Below are 20,611 nucleotides of genomic sequence, written 5' to 3'. Positions count from 1 at the left end.
ATAGATAAAACTGCAGTTTTTATTACAACATCATTGTGTCTTAAAGGGAAGTCACCGCATACTAACTAAACAGAACATGTATACAAGTACGATATATATTTTTGGTTTTATTTTTTGTGTGACGTTATAAGTGTAATTTGATTACCTAAGAAATAAAGACACTTGATTTGATATGATAGAGTTAAAAACGAGCGTTTGACGTCAGCGGTCTGAGCGAACATGGAAGCGACACACGCAACTACTTTTTCGCTCTAATTGCATCGACATAAAGCCTTTTCTTACCGGCTCAAGCCGATTCTGCGTTAACAAGTATGGCGACTCGCTAAGAATTGAAGTGGCATGAGAATAACTCCCTAAATGACGAAGTATGAATAATATTTAGAAACCTACTTTTCTTGACGGAAGACGAAAAAAATATAATCATATCTTTTCTCTCCATGAGATCTCCATCTTGAATTACAATAAAATATAGCAAATCTACTTTGTTATGCTAGGTCGATAACTTGTACCTATTAACTAAGACAAAAAACAAGCTACTTGTACACCATGAATGCGCCTTCAGCTTATAGAAGCGCTACAGTGACGCTGCAGCCGTGCCGCTACTAATTTTCATACAATATTTGGAAGCGCAGTTGCAGCGCCACAATTAGTGAACTAAAAATTACTGAAGTCGCACCACTGCAGCGCTTCTACAACGTCCAATTTGAAGACGCCCTTAGTTTTCTCTTCACTCGAAGATTTTGTATGAAAATCCTTTTATTTAAAAAAATGACAGATGTTCGGATATGTGTGACAATGTCTACTTAAAGTTATTACTTTTGACCCAAACGTTAGCACTTTGACTTGGTTACCCCTTTTTGCCAAAAAGCCACGACATTACAAGATTTTCAATAAAGAATCCTTTTTTTTTTTCAATTTTGCTGTATAATTAATAAATATATTATATTGACTGCTACAAAAGCCTAGGATAATTATAACTTAATAATATGTTCCAATAAATTACAAAAAACCAAGCACAGAGGTGACAAAAAATATTTATTTAGAATAATGTAAAAAACTACATTTAGTTTTAAATATTTGGCACAGAGTGGAGAGATACTCCGCCAGCGCCCTCAACTCTGTTGACGACAAATGTTTATCATTTGTTTGGTCTATTGTACGAGATAAAAGCGCCCATCATAGCCACGGCAAGATTTGCCTTGTATACTTTCCAATAGCTTCATTTTTCTCAGTGGCATAAGAGAAAATTTCAATCAACAGAATTGATGGCAGCAAGGTTGAATAACATATCCCAGCCTAAACTATCAGATAATACAGTTGTTCTTTATAAGACCCACATACATTGTGAAACTTTCAAACATTATTTGAAAAACATTTAAATGTTATACTGATTTTATTCACATTTTTCCTACATTGAAACAAGTCACATGCAATATTATGTAATTGGAATACATTTTAGATACTACTTATTACATATACCTAAGATATTACATACCAGGTACCTGTCCATTAGATACTCTACATAATTTAGTTATAAAAATAGTGGGATATGTAGGTAAATAAAATATGCAGAAAATATATTTCTTTGTAGGAAAATAAGAAATATATAATACTTATTTGAAATTAAATAATGTTATACATAACTTTTGGATATTCTTTTATTAAAGTTCAATTTTATTACAATAAGCATTTCAAGCACCGCATAAACCATGAAGCCTAAATAATGCCAACCCCTAAAGGCTCGTTCTCACTTGGTCGACATACCATGTTTATTCAGCGACCAATGGCTGCGCATGTAAAGTATCAAGATTAAGGAAATTTTGATAAAGTCAATGGCAATTTGTTCGGAAATAAATGTGTTTTCTTTTTTCCACGACAATTAAACAAATTTTTGTGGAGTACTCTTACTCATTAGAAGGCTGTCGATGAAATGTAAATAAAGGCGGACGACCAACGAAGTTAGCTGTGGTCGTCATAATCGGCCATAAAGCAAAGCAAAGACCAAATAAATAGAGTCGACAATTAAAGTCAAGATCCCAAACAGCATGGTGTACATGTGCAAAGCGCAAACTCACCTTAAATATGTAGTGTAATGGCTAAGAGTTATGTAACACTAATTCCCATCAATTATATACTCCAACTTATACTTCGTTTTTTTAGAATTAGATAAATCGTAAACAAAGAAGCAGTGATCGTAAACATTTTTGCTTAATCAACAAATCAAAATAAAGGAAAATATCATTAAAAATTGATTACAAATGACACGATAATACGTTATCATTTTATAAAAAGTTTCCGTTTAATGTTTGGGAAATCTCGAGTTGTTATGTTTTCGCGATTGTTACACATAGGAAATGAAACTATTTTGTCGGATTTAATGACGTATATTTGTTTTTTCAAACAAACCAGCGTTTCAGGCCCTTTACAGTCAACCGTAATCATGGGACCTGTATACGCTGTTTAAATCCGGAAAAATAGTTTCATTTTCCTTTTTAAAAGATCTGGTTTTTTTAAAGTTTTATATAGTACAAGTCTTACAGTAGTTTCGAAAAAGATTCAGTATCTTATAGTAAAGCTTTTATAATAAGTCTCGAAATATATTAAGTATGAAGGTAGAATTTCTTCATTTATTTTATAACAGTTAATACAACGCGTACAGAAAATGTAACAATTACATAAAGGTAGACAATATGCTTGAAAATGATTCACAGTATTTATTAAATTTCTTTGCTTACAAAATGACTAAATGGAAAGACGCCTAATAATGCTACATCCTTCTGTATAATGCTAAAAAAAACGAAGTAGAAGAATGAATTTAAAAAAATGCATTTGCTGCATATACATCCGCGTACTATCATCAATTATGCACCCATCTAATAATGTAATATGTAAACGTATGTAAATCTCTTTAACATTAACTGATTGAATTCGCATGGCGCCGGCCGACCAAGTTGAAACTTGCATAAAAACTAACCCACATAAAATTCTTTTCACACATCAAATAAAAAATAACAGTTAAGCTATTAACATTTTTATCATAAGTCACTAGTAGTTATGACTAGAAACTTTATAAGAATCATCTAAAACCATTTTAGACCTAAACATTTAGTTTTTGTCTATGGAACCGTTTTACGAAGCGTCCTTTTGTGAACCTCAATGTGCTAGTCCCATTTTACAAAAACTATACCAAGGTCTTCTAGAAACTGCATTTTTCGTTTAATTTATGTGCATGTACGTAGAAAGTATGCTAAATAATATTACGTATTGGACCACATCTCGATTCGTTTCGAAAATTGAGTATTACTTAACAACAGATGTGATGGTCAATTTTTCCTGGAATTACAAAATAATCCAATACATAATCTAATCAAATTAAATTATATTCACAAAGCCAGAGAGAGACCTATCTAGCCTTTTGTCCTAACCTTAATACCTAAGTTAAACCTACTGTATCACAATCGTGTTCGTCGCCTACTATCTCAATGAGGGCTAGGTGCATATTGCATTGGTTTGTTGTATTTATAAGACAATAACCAACGAAACTTGAAACACGTAATGCTTGCTTGACCCATTATGCCATGGGATAGTTATGCTTATGTTGTTCTATTATAACCAACCCTCATTACGAATTGATTCTCTTCATAATTCTATTACAATTTGAGCCATCAATTAAAAATACAATTTAACTTTAGACCTCTTGAACACATTAATCCCTGTGTTCAATATACTTTATTGTAAACCATGAAGTCACATTTCTAGATTAAATGCTACTAGAAAAGAAGAACAATGAACACAAAATGGCCGCAGCAATATGGCGGCTAATGGTGAACGCACACTGTTTGCCACGTCAATTAGTATTTAGATTTGAAATAAAATGTCAGTGGAACAGCTTACGTGTATATACGTAAAAAATCCGATCCGTGGTGACAGACTAATATGCATTCGCCAAAAGGTGACATGTTTCATGCATTTTAACGTCAAACTTAATATGTATTAAACATAAAAGTAATTATTCCCTAAGATATTTTTCCAAAATTTTTACACACCCGCCCCAGTGCAAGTGTCAGAGCTATCCTACGATGCAGTGTTACTACCCCTTGTCCAAATAATATTCTTATGACGGCAAGAAATATTCTAGAATATCAGTTAAAAGATCTGCTCCGTCTTAATTTTACAGAATCTCTGCAATCACATGAAAAATATACATGAAATTTTTTTCATGAAATTTTTCGCACAATAACTTAAGACGTTGTTAGTTACCTTTCATAAATAAAATGGAAATTAATGAAAAGGAACTTTAAATTAAATTTAAACAGTCATTAATGTTAATCATCCTGTTAAAGTTCGATACCACTACAGTTATATTTAATAATTACATGATACCAAAGTCATTTATTGAATTCTATGTACGACATTACATAGTATCTAATTTCTATGATTACATGGGCACATACGATGTGGTAGCTGTTATATGTAAGGATGTGTTACTATAAGTGTTAAAAGGGTTTTTTTTATTTTACAATGTTTTATAGGGGCTGATTCCACCCACCAATACTACCAACAATACTAACTTTTATTACAGAGATTTCCTCCAAATCGCTAAAGAAATATCAAATTAGATATTTTTTCACGATTTATGAGGGGTAAAATCCCCCCTAAAAATACCGTGAAATAAAAAAATACACCCTGTATGTAAGTCGAACGTTAACGTAATGTCAATTAATTAGAAATCGTAATATTTGTTTATAAAACGATATACGACAAAAGGTCGTCCACAGTATACAAAATGTCACTTTTATTCGTTGAAAATTTGAAATACAGTTTTCAATCAATAATTTTAACAGTTTGTCTTCCTGTTTAATTGTACTATGGTACATTGACTACTTTTATGACATATTGATCTACTGAGTTACTTGGCAGGGTATACGCCGTGCATGGCAAGGAAGCCGTGTAGGTCTCTTGGTACTGCGTGCGGAGGGTATCGTACCCCGTTGGCGGCTAAAGCGGCCGCTGCCAAACACGCCAATCGAGGTTTACGCGCGGATCGGACTATTGATTCAGCTGGACCTGGGAAAAATAGTACACGGTTACTCCAAGATCGAATTTTTAATTAAGTGAAGTCATAGATAATTCAACTGTGGTGTAAATTCGGTTCCGGTAGGTTCAATTTGTGGAATTAAGGGTCGTATTCCAGAACTCTACTCAACGCTCAACCCAGGATTTGAGCAGACTTGAGTATGATTTCAAGCACTGGAAATACTACCCTAATGGCAAGGACTTGAGTATGATTTTCAGTGCTCACTGCAATACTCAAGTCCTGACTTGAGTATTGAGTAGAGTTCTGGAATACGACCCTAAATTTTCATTGAATTGAGAACTTTTCGCGATAGCTACACTTTGGAAATAAAACAATTTTTGACCGACTTCAAAAAAAGGATGAGGCCCTCAATTCGACTGTATTTTTTTCCTTTTTTTTGTTACGCGATACGGCATTAGTGAACCGATTTTGATGATTCATTTTTTATTGGAAAAAAGGTAACTCCGTATTGGTCCCATTTCAATTTAAAGAAAGTATACCACCTCTAAGGCTGACAAACTTGGGGATGAATCCGGTTTCGGACACTTTCCGGTAACTCATTTCAATAAAACTTAGCAAATAGATGTAATTCTGCGAACTTTTGAGGTCGATTTTTTAGTACTATGTACTCAGATTATTTCGGATGTAAATCGCGTATATTTGTTTTTTAAACAAACTAACGTTTCGGGCCATTTTCGATAATGGAGCAATGCATACCTAAATAATGCCTATTCAATTTCGCCTTGAAATGACTCAAGTTTATAGTTCAGGGAATAAGCATGCAGGCAGAGAATTCCATTCCATAGCCGTTCGCCATATAAATGTGGAAGCGAAACGCTTGGAACAAATCCTTGGAAAATCCACAACATAAGAATGGAACCCAAGCCTACGTCTAGCTCCCCGATGATAGAAAGGAGGATGCGGAATTAAATGATGCAATTCCATCGCACACTCTTCATTACATACCCTGTATAATACCGATAAGCAGGCAACTTTACGGCGGTGCTCAAGGACCTGCAGCTTTGACTAAGATGTAAAGTCATCAACCAGTGATGTCTAATATTAATGCGAACCACCCTATTTTTCACTATAGTTACAAAATTTATTTATTTGAATGCCTTATTTTTTACGCTACATACGTTTTGCGAAATATTTAATTTTAACAATATCAATTAGACAAATCAATTAATATAAATATACACCTTTTTGAAACTTAAATCGGTTCTGATTTGAGTGTTCTATATAGGCATAGTCCCTGTGTTTATTTCGTTGCTCAGAAAATACTTAGTTTCCAATTATTATTATAAAAACTTTTGGAGCGGAAAATCTTTATTTTCGTTTAAGAAAAATTTGTCAAAAACCTGTTACGCTCCGATACCACTTGTTGCGTATCTGAGTGATGTGACATTTCAAAAGTATCAACTTCGCCTTCCGCGCTCTAAAATAGAACCTCTATAGTGCCGATGTCATTTATTAGGAAAGTTGAAATAGGCAAGAGTTATATTTATATATATATATTGGTTTAATTTATACCGACACTTCAAGGAAATAATTAATCTTCCGCCGGTTCCTACCCGACGACGGTCGGAGCGTAGGTTTGTCATATTATTATTTTAGTTGCACCTACACATCGTAAAACATAATTTGGAAAAATAAGATACTCATTAAAGTATTCTGTACTGATTTTTTTTATGATAAATGCAATACTTACATATTGATATTTTATACCAGCATCACAGATGGTATCTCGTTATGGTATGGTATAATTATGAAATAGAAATGAAATGCTGAACAAATGAAATTTAAAACTTAATATAGCGTAAATTGGAATGTTTTCTTTGTAAAATTAAAAATAAGGTATTTAATTAATAACTATTGTAACTATAGTGAAAAATAAAGGTAGTTTGCATCAATATTAGACATAACTGGTTGAAGACTGTACCAACTCAGTGAACCGTGACCATGGGACCTGTAAAGGGTCCGAAACGTCGGTTTGTTTAAAAAAACAAATATACGCGATTTAAATCCGGAAAAATAGTTTCATTTCCTATGTGTAATAATCGCGAAAACCTAAAAACAGAATATTAATTGTGTTATACCTTCATAATATTTATTTTCGTACATTGTTTATATTTAATAAAATTGTTATTTTACAATTATTATGTTAGAGCGAGTTGCAACATTGTCATACAAATCTGTTTAGGTTTAAGAGTGTAAAGTAAAGCCGTGTTAATGTTTTTGTAATTAATAAATAAATATTTAAAAAACACGTTTACTTTTTGACGTCATTTTTAAACATCACGCGAACGCTTGAGTTATATAATGACCCCGCACTGTGCAATGTATTTGCACCGCGACATTTTGCGAATGTGTGTAGCCGTACATGGCGGGCAACGGGCGTGCGCACATACATACCTTGCTGCTACGTTCGTATAAGGTTACACTTCTTGTTTTATTACACTAAGGTAATACATACATAGAGCAGTGATCATAAACAATACATAAAAATGATAAAAATCTCTCTCTAATATCCCAGGATTATTCAATTGGAAAAACGTCTTTGGAATGTCCGCCTGTCACACCTGATTACCTCCGAAATTACTCTTAGAAAGTTGCAATGGCACAAAGATAGAAATTGGTGGCACAATCACAACGGGCAGTACTTAACGTAACGTTAACTGGTATCATTCATAATCAACCCATTATACGTCCCCCTGCCATACTCTGTTCATTTTAGTTTCGACAGCTCGAGTATTAATCAATTAGGGATGTCCTAATGCGTTACCGATTCGGTGTGACATGAAACTAACATAAAAACTACCAGTAAATAATTATTTATAAAAGAGTTTTATTCCTGCCTCTGTGGCCGAACGGTTACCATGCCTGACTGCCACGCAGAAGTCCCGAGTTCGATACCCGGGCCGGGAGAAATATTTGTATGGCCTACATATATTTATCTCGTGAGATTGGATGTAATTTGTGGTTGTCTATGTGTGTGTCGATGGCACCCACGACACAGGTTTTCCCTAGTACAGAGCTATAGCCATAGCTCCGCGCTAGGGAATATTAGTTGAGGCGAAGCTGCAGAACCTTGAACACCGCCGAAAATTTGCCTGCTTGTCGGTATTTTTCAGGATATATAACGAAGAGTGTGCGATGGAATTAAACGATTTAATTCCGCCTTCTCCTTTCCATCATCGGGGGACTAGACGTAAGCTTAGATTCCACCCCTGTGTTGAGGATATTCCAAAGATTCGCACGAAGCATTACGCTTCCACATTCATATGGCGAACGTCTATGGAGTGAAAATTCTTGCCTACAGACTTGTTCCCTGAACGGTATAACTTGGACCGTTTCAAGGCGAAAGTGAATAGGCATTATTTAGGTGTGCACGCTCCACGGTCGTCACTTTCCATCAGGTGAGATGGAGGTCAAATGCGCACTCATAAGTGTGTGCGTTATTATAATTAGTACTTCTAATTTTTTTATTTGAAGAAGCGATTGGAAACATTCGAATTCGTAAAAGTAATTCAAGTTCAAAATCGGAAATTGATGCTAGATGAGATATATAGCACATTAATATAAAATAAAATCTTAGGGTCGTATTCCAGAACTCTACTCAATGCTCAAGTCAAGACCTGAGTATGATTTAAAGCACTAGAAATCATACTCAAGTCCTTGCCATTAGAGTCGTATTTCCACTGCTTGAAAAGATACTCAAGTCCTGAGGGGCTACTCTCGATCTCCGTCCGACATCCGTCCGAAACAATTACTGTCATTAAGTAATATTCAACAAAATTAAAAGACAAGTATCCAGTATGAAGCTTCATTCGCATCACGCGTCTTTTCACTTGGTCAAGTATTGCTTATTTGGCAGTAATTGTTTCGGACGGATATCGAGAGTAGACCCCCTGACTTGAGCATTGAGTAGAATTCTGGAATACGACCCTTACAATTTTGTCTCTTTTCTTTGGCCATTACCTACTATCTATCTAACAGTATGTATTAAATAGGTGTTAAAAACTTAACTATTTTATTCTAATTATAAATCATACGCATCGATAGGTATTTTGCAAACTTTATAATAAATGGTCAGGTAAGTACTACTTCAACATAACGCAATTACCTACTTATCTATTTAAATTCCGATTAAGCGAGCAAGCCGTGAGCAGAACTAGCCTAAATAACGAGCATTAACAAAAAAAGTTCTTTACACCTGTCACTATTTATTGATTTGCAACGTTTTGTTATTAAACGTTCTATATCGAATTTGGCTAGAATATAGTGTAATAAGTGGTACTAACTTCCGATCGACGCAAGCAGCGGCGTGATACCGTCACCGTCCATCGCGTCGACGTGTGCGCCGTGGACGAGAAGCTCGCACACCACTGCACACAGTGGCTCGCTCCATTGATCGCGCTCATCTGTACAAACAAAGCCCTGATGAAGGTGTGTTGAATGGCTAGGGGAACGTTCCTGAATTGTGGCAAAACCAGCGAGTACTTCGGAAGGCTAATTTACATTGCCGAAAATTGAAAAAAACAATTACGTTATATCTGGAGTACGCTCTCTCGATGAAAAACGGTAGCCGTCGTTTATGAACATTTGCGATGAAATATCTTTAAGATGAGTCACCGGAGGAGAAGCAGGATAAACTGTTTTACTAGATGAAATGGTTTAAGTATTTACTATTACATAAAATTTGGACTGCTTCTGTGGCCGAACGGTTACCATGCCGGACTGCCATGCAGAGGTCCTGGGTTCGATTCCCAGGCCGGGAGAAATATGTGTATGGCCTACATTTATTTCTCTCGTGAGTTTGGGTGTAATTTGTGGTTGTCTATGTGGGTGTCCATGGCACCCGCGACACAGGGTTTCCCTAGTGCGGGGCTATGTTGAGTGTGTGCGTTATTATTATTATTATTATTATTAATGGTCTTAAAAATATATACAATGCATCTAAGGACGATCATAATAAAATCCCGAAAACAGTATAACATTTTATGTTAATTCTTATAAACTTTTAAGTTTATAAGAATTATCGAAGAATAAAATATCTGACTTTGCACATAACAATGGAAAACGATCACGACAGAATTTAACATGTGGTAGAATTTTTCTCTGTGCAATACCTCACTGGCTATGTACTGCTGTCTAATGCTTAACATTGCCTTAATAACTTATTGGTGAAAAGGTTGCTTACATCTAGCGGATTCTTGAAAGAAAAAGGAAATTGCCCAATTTAACGACACCCGTCAGCCATCGGGCGCTTGTCAACGTCGGATCCTTGTCAACTTTTCTCCGCCTGTTCTTATTTTATTCATATTAATTTGAAGGGAAGTAAAAACTTTCTTAATTTTTTGTCTTTAAGTTTTTACTCAATGGATATTCAATTATTTTTATGTGATATTACTCCACTAGTTTGTATTAATAATTATAACAAGTGATTACAATGTATTACAGTGAATAGCTACATCTCTAGCCGGGACCGGTAGCTGTTAAGGTTAAGGTCATAAATTTGTCATAGATGGCGCTACGGCTAAAAAGTCGTTGAAAAACCAAATACAAAGACACGACAACAAGCACATAGAAAAATTCGTGAGGTCCGCTGCATATAGGGGTAAAAGGCCGATCTAGCTGGTCAAAACTATTTATGTGACTTTTATTATTGTATAGGAACTTTTATCATATTTTAAAATAAAACAAGTGGTTTGTGGTAGTTAACAAATAAAAGAAAACAATCTCTTTATTTTACAAACAATTACAATTACAAGTTAAATTAAAATAATAACTTCGGAATAAATATTAGGCGGTAAAAGGGCTGTTGACAAATATATACATTTTTCTTCAAACGTTGGTAAATTCTGCCGTTGTATTTTATCGAACATACTTTGCCTTGTTACCGCTCTTAAGTTTGAGCCTCCAGGCGATTCTAAAACAAATTTAAAATAGAGTTAAAATGGAATCACCAAAAGTGCAAAAAAGTATCATTAATGATAACTGATCACTTTAGTGCACTTTAGTGCTGACGTATTGAGAAAGGGCATCTAAGAGCATGTAATTTCTCAATGTCCGTAATAATAAAGATTAAATCTAAGCGTTATGTAAATATTTTGAGGCTATCTCACGATACATTTAACTAAACCCTTCGAGAATACCAAAACGTTAATAAAAATATCTTAAAAATTGAATTAATTTATTAAGTTATATAGTCATTATAATAAAAACTAAATTTAAAGAAAGTTCAAGAAAAGTATGCGTCCTTACCTGTATTTTCAGAATCCATGGCTATTATTTTTAAGGCAGACACCAATTCACTAATATTAAACTTTGAACTCGACGCATAGAAGAAATGTCAATAAAGAATACGTGCACACTAGATGACGATAAACTTTCAACTGGTTTTAGGAAGTGAAAGGAAATACTGAGAGGAGAGGGGAGGGTCACCTATTGTTGAGCAACTATCCAGCTCACAGCACGTAGATTTTTTTCTACCTGCAACTTATTTGGGATTTTGACTTTTGACCGGCTAGAACGGCTAAAAACCCTTATGTGCACTGGTTCGTTCCGTGGCTTAGTTGATATAGCGTCTGGCATGGTATGCTAGAAGACGTCGGTTCGAATCCAGCCGGATCGAAGGAATTTTTCTAAGTATTCGTATCTTTATATTAATAATTATAATTTTTTGTTTTTTCTGTACTTTATCAACATGAATACAAATCATTTTTATGTCACGATACAGATGTCGATGTACAAGTGCGACGCGAACCTGGTATGAGCTGATAGCTAATGAGAGCCACATGCAGCGCAGTCCGCCGGGTTTCGTCAGGAATGTCCACCTGTGCTCCGCATTCTAACAGCAGTCGGGTTGTTCTTGGACAAGGAAATCTGCACAAAATGATAAAAGTAATAGATAATTTAGGGCATTGAAAAATGTGATTTCAAAATGTTAATTTATGGCAGAATGACAATAAGAATAGCAGATTTTATTGCATATACGTGAACCACAGTCGTATAGTGCACTGAACAAACGATGCCATTAATATGAAAAAAAAAAGAAAAAGTTATATACTAAGATTGTTATAATAATAAAATTTTGTTCTTATTTTCTTCAATTGGCTGGAAGAGGTCCATCTTTGCTGACCTTCTGGCCCTGTACTCAGACCGACATGCGAAAAACCCATGATGTGAATGAAGCTTCATGCGTCGTAATACTTGACATTGTCTTTTAATTCGGTCGAGTATTACTTGACAGTAATTGTTTCGGACGAATAACGAATGGAGAACGAGAGTAGACTCCCAGTTCAATTTAATATTTACAATTTTAATATTTCTGTTGTATTTATTTGGTGCAATAAATAAAATAATACAATTTTATTACTTTTTAATACAGTTGTGGCGCGGCGCGCAGCGATCTCACGTAATACTCACCTCCGGTCATTGTTAATACTCAATCAGCCATCTTCATGGAAAATATTTTGGTATTTTTAAATGTAACCCGTTGTTTTATAAAACACCTATGCAATTTAAACAAATAAGATGTTTGTAAGTAAATATAAGTTTTAATGACGAATGACTTACGTCACAAAGCACATAAATATTAAATAAATATACAACCTCTTTAGTTCTATGTTTAAGACTTGAAACAACAGTAAATTAAAAAAAAAAAGAAAAAGTAAAAAGCACTAGTGCGAAAAATCCAACTTTCAGCACGATTTGTGGTACGAAAAATATCACGTTTTGAGCCAGGTATTAAAAATAACTACACACATCAAAAGTGTCTAGGGATCAAGTACGTTTAAGAGTATTGCTGCAATTAGGGTTAATTATATTAACTTTTTTGTATCGCTATTGATACTTTTAAGTGAGTTTTAACATTTAAATAAGGAATATTGTTTAAAATTCGATAGAAGAAAATCGATTGTCAATGTGGTTTTGTATAAAAATGAGTTATAGCGTTTTGACAAAATCATTACAATATCTGCATCGGAACCGAAACAATTTACATTATTATGGAGAGACGACATCATTTAACCCGAGAAGTGATGATGTGAGCCGTCGGAATGTTGGAAGCTGGTTCCAGGCAACGTGCTGTGGCTTTCACTCTTAACACTACACAGAGCGTCATAAGTCGCCTCTGGACGCGCTATCGCATGACGGGCAGCGTGGCCGAGCGACATGGAGGACGATCTCGCATCACGACTCGCAGACAGGACCGGTATATCCAAAATACTGCTCGACAGAATCGTACCATGACCGCCATGATGTTGGTTACGAGGCTCCACAGCTCCTCAGGCTTGCTAATAAGCGATCAAACAATCCAAAATCGTTTACGTGAAGTGAGTCTGCGATCCCGAGAGCCGCTCAGAGTTCCACCTATTGCACCCTGCAATCGCAGAACCCGTTTACGATGGGCTCGCGAACACAGAAACTGGGAGGAAGAAGACTGGCGCTATGTGTGCTTTTCGGATGAATCCCGCTTCGGTATGAGACCGGATACAAGACGTACTCGAGTTTGGAGAACATCTGGACGTCATGAACGTTTGAGATATTGTCAGGAAGTTCATCCATATGGTGGGGGAACAATAATGATATGGGCCGGTATTTGGATCGGCGGAAGAACCGATCTCATTTGGATCAGGGGTAACCTCAATACTCAAGTTTACGCAGAGAGGATTGTTTCAGATGTTATCATCCCTTTGCGAGGCCAGTTGGGTGATTCATTTCAACTAATGCATGACAACGCACGTCCACACACGGCTAGAGTCGTAACACGCATTCTTGCCGAAGCTCGTATCAACGTTCTGCCGTGGCCTGCTCAATCGCCAGACCTCAATCCAATTGAGCACGCATGGGATATGCTTCAAAGAAGAGCTGTGCCGAGTATGCATACCGTACATACTCTACAACAATATTTTGACTTGTTACAAAACACATGGGCGGCCATTCCTCAAAGTGATTTTGATGAACTCATCTTAAGCATGCCAAATCGCTGTAATTGTGTGATTCGTGTTAATGGTGGAAATACAAATTATTAATTTTCTTATCTTTACAATAAAAATGAGCAAAATCATCATTTTCGCCATTTTTTTGTCATTTAATTGACGCCGTTAATTTGAGTTTTTTCCCACAATTTGCAAAAACATCAATTTTAGTTTATTTTAATTAAATATAGGGGTAAGCGGTTAAATAAAACATAAGCATTAAAGTAAGAAGTCGTCCTGGAAGACTGGATTTGGTAAATATTGCTTAAATAATTTTTATTTCAAAAATATTCACTTGATCCCTAGACACTTTTGATGTGTGTATTTTATTACTCGAACACATTTGTATAATATATATATATATATATTATATAATATATTATATAACTATTTACAATAGTAATATAATGTAATTAAATGTGTACCGATTATTATCTGAGGAAGTAAATGAATTTGAAGGAAACAAAATATTTTGTCATCTTGTCGTAAAAATTTAAAAGTAAGGGCGCTGGCAAACCTGGGGACGGGAAGGCAAAGAACATTAAGCCTTAAAGTGTTATAAGCTAATAGTGATCATGTGCGCTTACTGGCATACGTCGCTGGTGTGGAAGTCGTCGACTGGCGTCCGTCGGTCAGCCGCTAAGTGGAGTAACGTCTGTCCGTTTCGTAACTTTGAGTTGCGGAGGTGGAATATTGCTCTCCGTACCGCATTGGAGATGTCCTGCTTTAAAATTAATATTGCATTTATGTTTAACAAAATTGTACTAATCACTAAATATATTTTCATGTGTGGTAAGAAACCAGCGACCTAACCGCGTGAAGCGGAAAACAGCCAAGTGCTATCGATATTCAATCTATCCAGTCCTGTGTTACCATTTAAACCACGGAAGAAAAAGACATTGGAAATACTTTACTAAAAGAACGATTACGATTACTATAAGAACCGCTATCGCCAAAACTCGCACATTCACGATTTGAAACACTGTGAAATCTTGATAATGATTGGTCGTAGTTTCAATTTAATAAAGAAATAAGATATTCTGGGCTGCTAATATAATTTAAACTTTACCCTATTGGCATACCGTTGTAAGTTCAACACCATCAATACCTATTATTGCAAGTTAAGACGTTTTGGTTTTATATTGAAGTTTCAATCAATGTGCTGCCATCTAGCTGTTAATACCTGAACAACTACGAATTAGAGACAAATTTACTTTCGTTTCTTGAACCATAAAAAAATATTACGATAACAGAACATTGAAAATGTATTAAAATTAAATAAAAAAGACTAAATTGTAATACGAAACACCACCATAGATAATATTACAAGTGCGACTATCATTTTTATACTCCAAAGTAGCGAAATAAGGCATTTTTCTACTACGATTTTGGAGATTTTGCACAAGATAATTGACACGACCTTAGCGTACAAAGCGAAAATGACAAAGTGAGCTCAAGTTAGCTGAACTCTGCGACCTGTTGCCACACGTACCACGCAAAGTATAATACGCAAAGTATAGTATAATTTAAATTAATATTTAAAAAATGTATAAGGTTACACCACTTTTGCGCTGATAGCTTCATTTATAAAGTTCCTGCGCACGATTTCCGAAATTTATCCGATAGCAAACCTTGGATTCCCTTGTACAATTAGTAAATACGATAGTTGAAGCAGCACAAAAACGTTTGATTAGAAAATGGTTTAAAGGCAACACGGAGCAAGACACGGAGAATACAATATTAACCGGGCTGTCTTTTGGCTTACCAGGTCAGGCTGATGTAAATACTTATGATACTCACATCGTTAGCATTACTGTCTACCAGCCTAGCCGCCACGGCGACGAGGTAAAGGGCAGTGCGCACGTTGCTCTCGTACTCCTCCTGTGACAGTCGAACACGACACATTGTCTGCTTCAATACTTGTCACGTTTTCCTTTTAGCTTATGAACTATTCGTGATTTGTATGGATATGGATTTGAAGAGGAACTATTCTACGTGTGACTTAGGAACTTAATAAATACTACTCAATCCAAATTTTAGGAAAACCTTAACTTTCTATAGATAATTCAAGATATTTATATTTTAAACCAATTAGTGGGGCAAATAAGTCGTGTGGCTGGTGGTAAGCGACATGCGCACCCATAACAGTTGCAGTGCCACTCAGAGACTCACTATATTGCAGAAATAAATGTTGATTGTTCTAGCTACAATTGATAACCAATGATCCGAAAAATAATCTGAACGATTACAGACTCATAAAATTTCGAATCGATTTCTCGTGAGAATCGATTAATATGGTTACCGATATGTTAAGTTACATCCCTATTTACGATACAATGACAAGTGTCAAAAGGTGCCTCTTATTTTGTGACAACTCTAGTCTAGTCTTGTATAATCCAACAAAAAAGAGAAAAGAGGATGCAATAAAGTCGATTGATTTTGATAATTTGATATCACAATAATGTGGATTGATATTCTTTAATGCACATTGTTTTAGGGGATAATTCTATTCACAAATATGAAATGTTATTACTATGGAAACGACTTTCAAAGCGTCTTCTCCTCACCACTTTGATGGATACGCCTGTCTTTTCTAAGAAGAGACGTAGAGAGATAATGGCCAATGTAAACATGAGTTTAGTATTAATGGTGTTTATACATACTACAAAAGCATCGCCGTCGTGGCTCAGCTCTGGTTTCTCCAGTCGTTTACGTCCGCGTTGTAGCTCCTCCACGCATGCTTCAAGCACGTAGCACACCTATGAGGTAGTTAACGAATAAGTTATAAATGTTGTTACTGAAATAAATAAATCTATTTTTAATGGGCTATTTTAATTGTTACTTCATTAGGAAAATGCGCTTTTATAATGTTTCTGGACAGTTCCTTTTTATTTTATTTCACGGGTCGCCGATAATTAGGTCCTAGTCTACGACTCTGGTCCAAAGCGGATTGTGGATTTCATACGTTTTCTAAAGGGTGGTGAACCTTCTTCGACGTGTGGGTTACAATTACAATATTTTTCTTTGTCGTTAGCAAAACATATAGTTACTAAACAGTCGCAAATATACGTAAATAATTTAAAATTAATGCCATACAAACACGCCGATTTACAATTAATTAATTACTTCTAACAAATTGCTTAGTAACTTACCTGAACAATAGGCAGTTCTATTCCAATATGGATCATTTGTGAGAAAACTTGAGCAAATCTGAGCAGGTCCTTCACTACTGAAACCTGTAAGAAGATCAAAGATTTAAATTAAATCATAATTTAATTAAATAACACAGGTATCAGGTGAATACCTTGAGGTACCCAAAACAAAAACCGTAAAGAGTTTAGAGTAATATGGATATTACTGATTGCTTTTTTAACAACGAGTCTGAAAATCAGTCAAAACTCATTTACATAAAGCGCAACTAACATTTATATGCCCCTTATTAGTTACCAATACATGATCAACCTTATAGAACGCTTCATAGAAATCTACATAATACAATTTAAAGTTGTTATCCAAATATTATTTTCCCCAGTGAAAACTACGTACTGGACTAGCCTCAACAGTTTAGGATACACTACACTTCACGTCAAAGTATACTACTTAAGTATAAATATAAATTAACATAAACAGACACTGGTGTATTTTCCAGCCCATCTGTTAAGATATACTCCATACTCAGTCATAACACTATGAAGTTAATATTATACTGACCTTATTTTGCTGTCTAAGAGTCAAAGCGTGTCTCCAAAGCGCAAGGCAGCGATCGAAGCGAGCTTCGTCAGCGAAAACAGCACCTCTGAACACGACTGGATGTGGCAAATCCGGACACGATTGACCAAGAATACGCTCGCGTACTGTAAGACCTTCCATGTGAAGAGCATGCGCGTTACCATGTAGACGTTCTACGTCCTGTGAATAATATTCTAAATCTAGTGAATCAACTAGTGTTAAGGCCCATCATCGTTATCACGAAAAAACGGTACCTCAGTCGCTTGCCAGGTGTAGCTCCGTGTCTCGCCAGTCCTTTAATGTCTAGTAAGTTAACTTTAAGCATAAAAAATTGTGACGGTTGACTTTAGTTTATCAGCAGTTTTTTTATACTATCAAGTGACGGCGCGAACAAGTCGTGCGCCTGTAAGTAAGCTTAACCCCTGTCCATAACTGTTGCAGAGCCACTTAGAGCTTCAAATCGTAATGATCTAAGGGGGACTGCCACTGCTCCCGTCACCCTGGGACATAAGTTGACAATCCCATGTACTGCAATTTCACCAGCACCCTTACCCTTCAAAACCGGAACACAGTAATGCTGACATTACTGCTTAGCGGCAGAAATAGGTAAGGTGGCAGTACTTCCCTCGACTAACTTTTTCATAAAGAGCCCCACTGCTAGTAAAATCAAGTTCATATTAGTTGAATTGAAATATTGCGGGGTAAACTTGGATGAGATTGGTGCCTGGACGCCTATATTCCAACAATCGGCGAAGTCATATTATGATGATTGACATTAGTTGTTTAAATTCCGCAGCATAGCTGGGGCCAATATTTATTACTCTACCTAAGAAACAGTTAGTACCTCTATAGTGGTGCTCTCTCGCCAATTGTCATACGCAGGTATAGGGTCTGCTGGCTTTTTTAGCAACAGTCCATATCGCGTGTCATATCGCATTGCCATCGCTCTGTGCAGGTACTGGTAGGCCATCTAGAAAAACATGGCTGGTAAATAATCTTCCTATATCTATGTAAATAACATGCATTTAAGAAATCATGACAATCCTGAGTACCAAAGCTTATCAAGGGACCTGGGGGCCTACCATAACCTTTCCAAAAACAATCTTATTTGAATGTAAGCATAAAGTAAGCTTAATGTGATATTACTCATTTTCGTACCATGACAAACCTATCAACCAAGTAATATATTATTGCTAAAAAGGACTGAAAGAACGAATGATTTCCCATATAGTCTATTCCTTAGTAAAAGTAGGAAAGAAATAACGCTTTATGAACTGTATAATGCCATCTCTTTCTTTTTTGATGTTCCGAATCGTGTTATCGTAGTATAATATTATTCACATTTAGAGAATTTTAACTGCCAAAACAATAAAAGTGTGTAGTAATGAAATCTACTAAAATTACGTTCTTTTCAATTATTATTCCGCATTTTCATGAAGATAAATAAATAAAACAAGCTGAGTCTTAATAGTCACGTTGTGAATTCGGAACAATAGTCTAGTATCAACTGTTAGTTTCGTCAAGGAGCATATAGATGGCGCTGTCATAATTTTACGAAATAAAAATCGCGTATTTTTATTTTACGAGAAATTATTTCCTATGTGCTATTAAATAAAAAATAAACAAAATATTGAAGAGATATATGTAAACAAATAAGTTTAACTTAACTTTTAATCATTACAAATCGATATTAAGACAATAAAACTGAAAATAATATTGTTTCCATTGCATTCGTGTAACTATTTTAAGATTGCTAAATTTGACATAAGAGCAATATTACTTTAATGTTAACGTCACGTCTTAGTACGAACTGAATGAATGAATATCACAAAGCTGCCAATAAAACATCATAGTTTTAACATTACTATAAGCTTATATAGTACAAAAATTCAATGTAAGGTTAAAGTAACATTGTTGTATGAGGTTGTGGTAGGCCCCCTGGTAGCCGGATGCCATGACAGTCTGTCAAATGATATCATAGGCAGATGTATCCGACTATCATTGCCAGATCAGTATCAAATGACATTAAATATTGGTAAAATCAATACAAACACGTTCAATGACTGACTTCAGCTTTGGTTTTACATGTTATTAATTACATCATGGGATTTAAACATATTACTCAAACTTATACATTTATATAAACATGATTATCTCTTATTACAACGCTGTTTTATTTAACTGGATTTCAGATTAGTCAAGATTTTTCATATAATAATCCAAAAAATATAAACCAACATACCCTTAAGCAATAGTACTCCTTATCATTAGCAAAGGAAGCACCGAGCAGTTCGAACGCTTCGATGGCTTGCGCTCGCGTCACTTCCGGCCTCGCCGCGAGAATCTCCACCACCGACGCACGCGCACGCTCAGCGGCGCATTGCAGAGGTGTCATGCCTGGAAAATTACGTCACAGAACATTATATTTTTTTTACCAATTAATTCTACGAGGAACATCTTGCATCCACAGTAACCTAACCTTTGGGCCACCACGAAAAATACTTTGACATAAAAAGTAATAAATGCAAGAAAGTGAGACGACGAGGGTCCATTTAAATTGTCATCGTCCACCCATTAGACAAATTCAAAGATATATTAGACTTTCCATACAGATTTGGATCAATCAATCGATCAGTTGATAGATTTTGTACGGAAATCTAAATATTTTATGATTTGTATTCAAAAGTCGAGAAAAAAATTATTTCGAATGACAGGAATACGCTTTCATAATATTTCGGGGCATTTCATTATGCATCCAACTGCTGGGCACGGGCCTCCTCTATGAGAGTTTAAGTCATAGACCGCCACGCTCCTGGTCCAA

The 20,611-nt window shown here is 35.5% G+C and overlaps 1 protein-coding gene across 4 annotated transcripts in view; it reads right to left on the bottom strand.

Annotated features, from left to right (window-relative positions):
• Positions 1–2,505: 2,505 nt before the first annotated feature.
• Positions 2,506–20,611, bottom strand: part of LOC113230819 (protein fem-1 homolog B-like) — a 44,540-nt gene continuing 26,434 nt past the window's right edge. Inside the window, exons 5-14 of one of the 4 annotated variants that reach the window (XM_026464909.1) lie at positions 20,033–20,187; positions 18,635–18,760; positions 17,773–17,970; positions 17,214–17,297; positions 16,725–16,820; positions 15,862–15,969; positions 14,649–14,785; positions 11,847–11,965; positions 9,382–9,501; positions 2,506–5,067 (exon numbers count right to left, since the gene is read on the bottom strand). In XM_026464909.1, coding sequence (XP_026320694.1) covers positions 4,910–5,067; positions 9,382–9,501; positions 11,847–11,965; positions 14,649–14,785; positions 15,862–15,969; positions 16,725–16,820; positions 17,214–17,297; positions 17,773–17,970; positions 18,635–18,760; positions 20,033–20,187 — 1,301 coding nt within the window. In that variant the 3' untranslated portion in view covers positions 2,506–4,909. The remainder of the gene's footprint in view (positions 5,068–9,381; positions 9,502–11,846; positions 11,966–14,648; positions 14,786–15,861; positions 15,970–16,724; positions 16,821–17,213; positions 17,298–17,772; positions 17,971–18,634; positions 18,761–20,032; positions 20,188–20,611) is intronic. The other 3 variants (XM_026464910.1, XM_026464911.1, XM_026464912.1) reach the window with 3 other exon arrangements.

This window comes from Hyposmocoma kahamanoa, unplaced genomic scaffold, assembly GCF_003589595.1.
Source record: "Hyposmocoma kahamanoa isolate Upper Pololo Valley unplaced genomic scaffold, ASM358959v1 64, whole genome shotgun sequence".
Taxonomy (NCBI): domain Eukaryota; kingdom Metazoa; phylum Arthropoda; class Insecta; order Lepidoptera; family Cosmopterigidae; genus Hyposmocoma; species Hyposmocoma kahamanoa.
The sequence above is the reverse complement of the archived record's forward strand: the minus strand, read 5'-3'. Positions and strand labels throughout refer to the sequence as shown.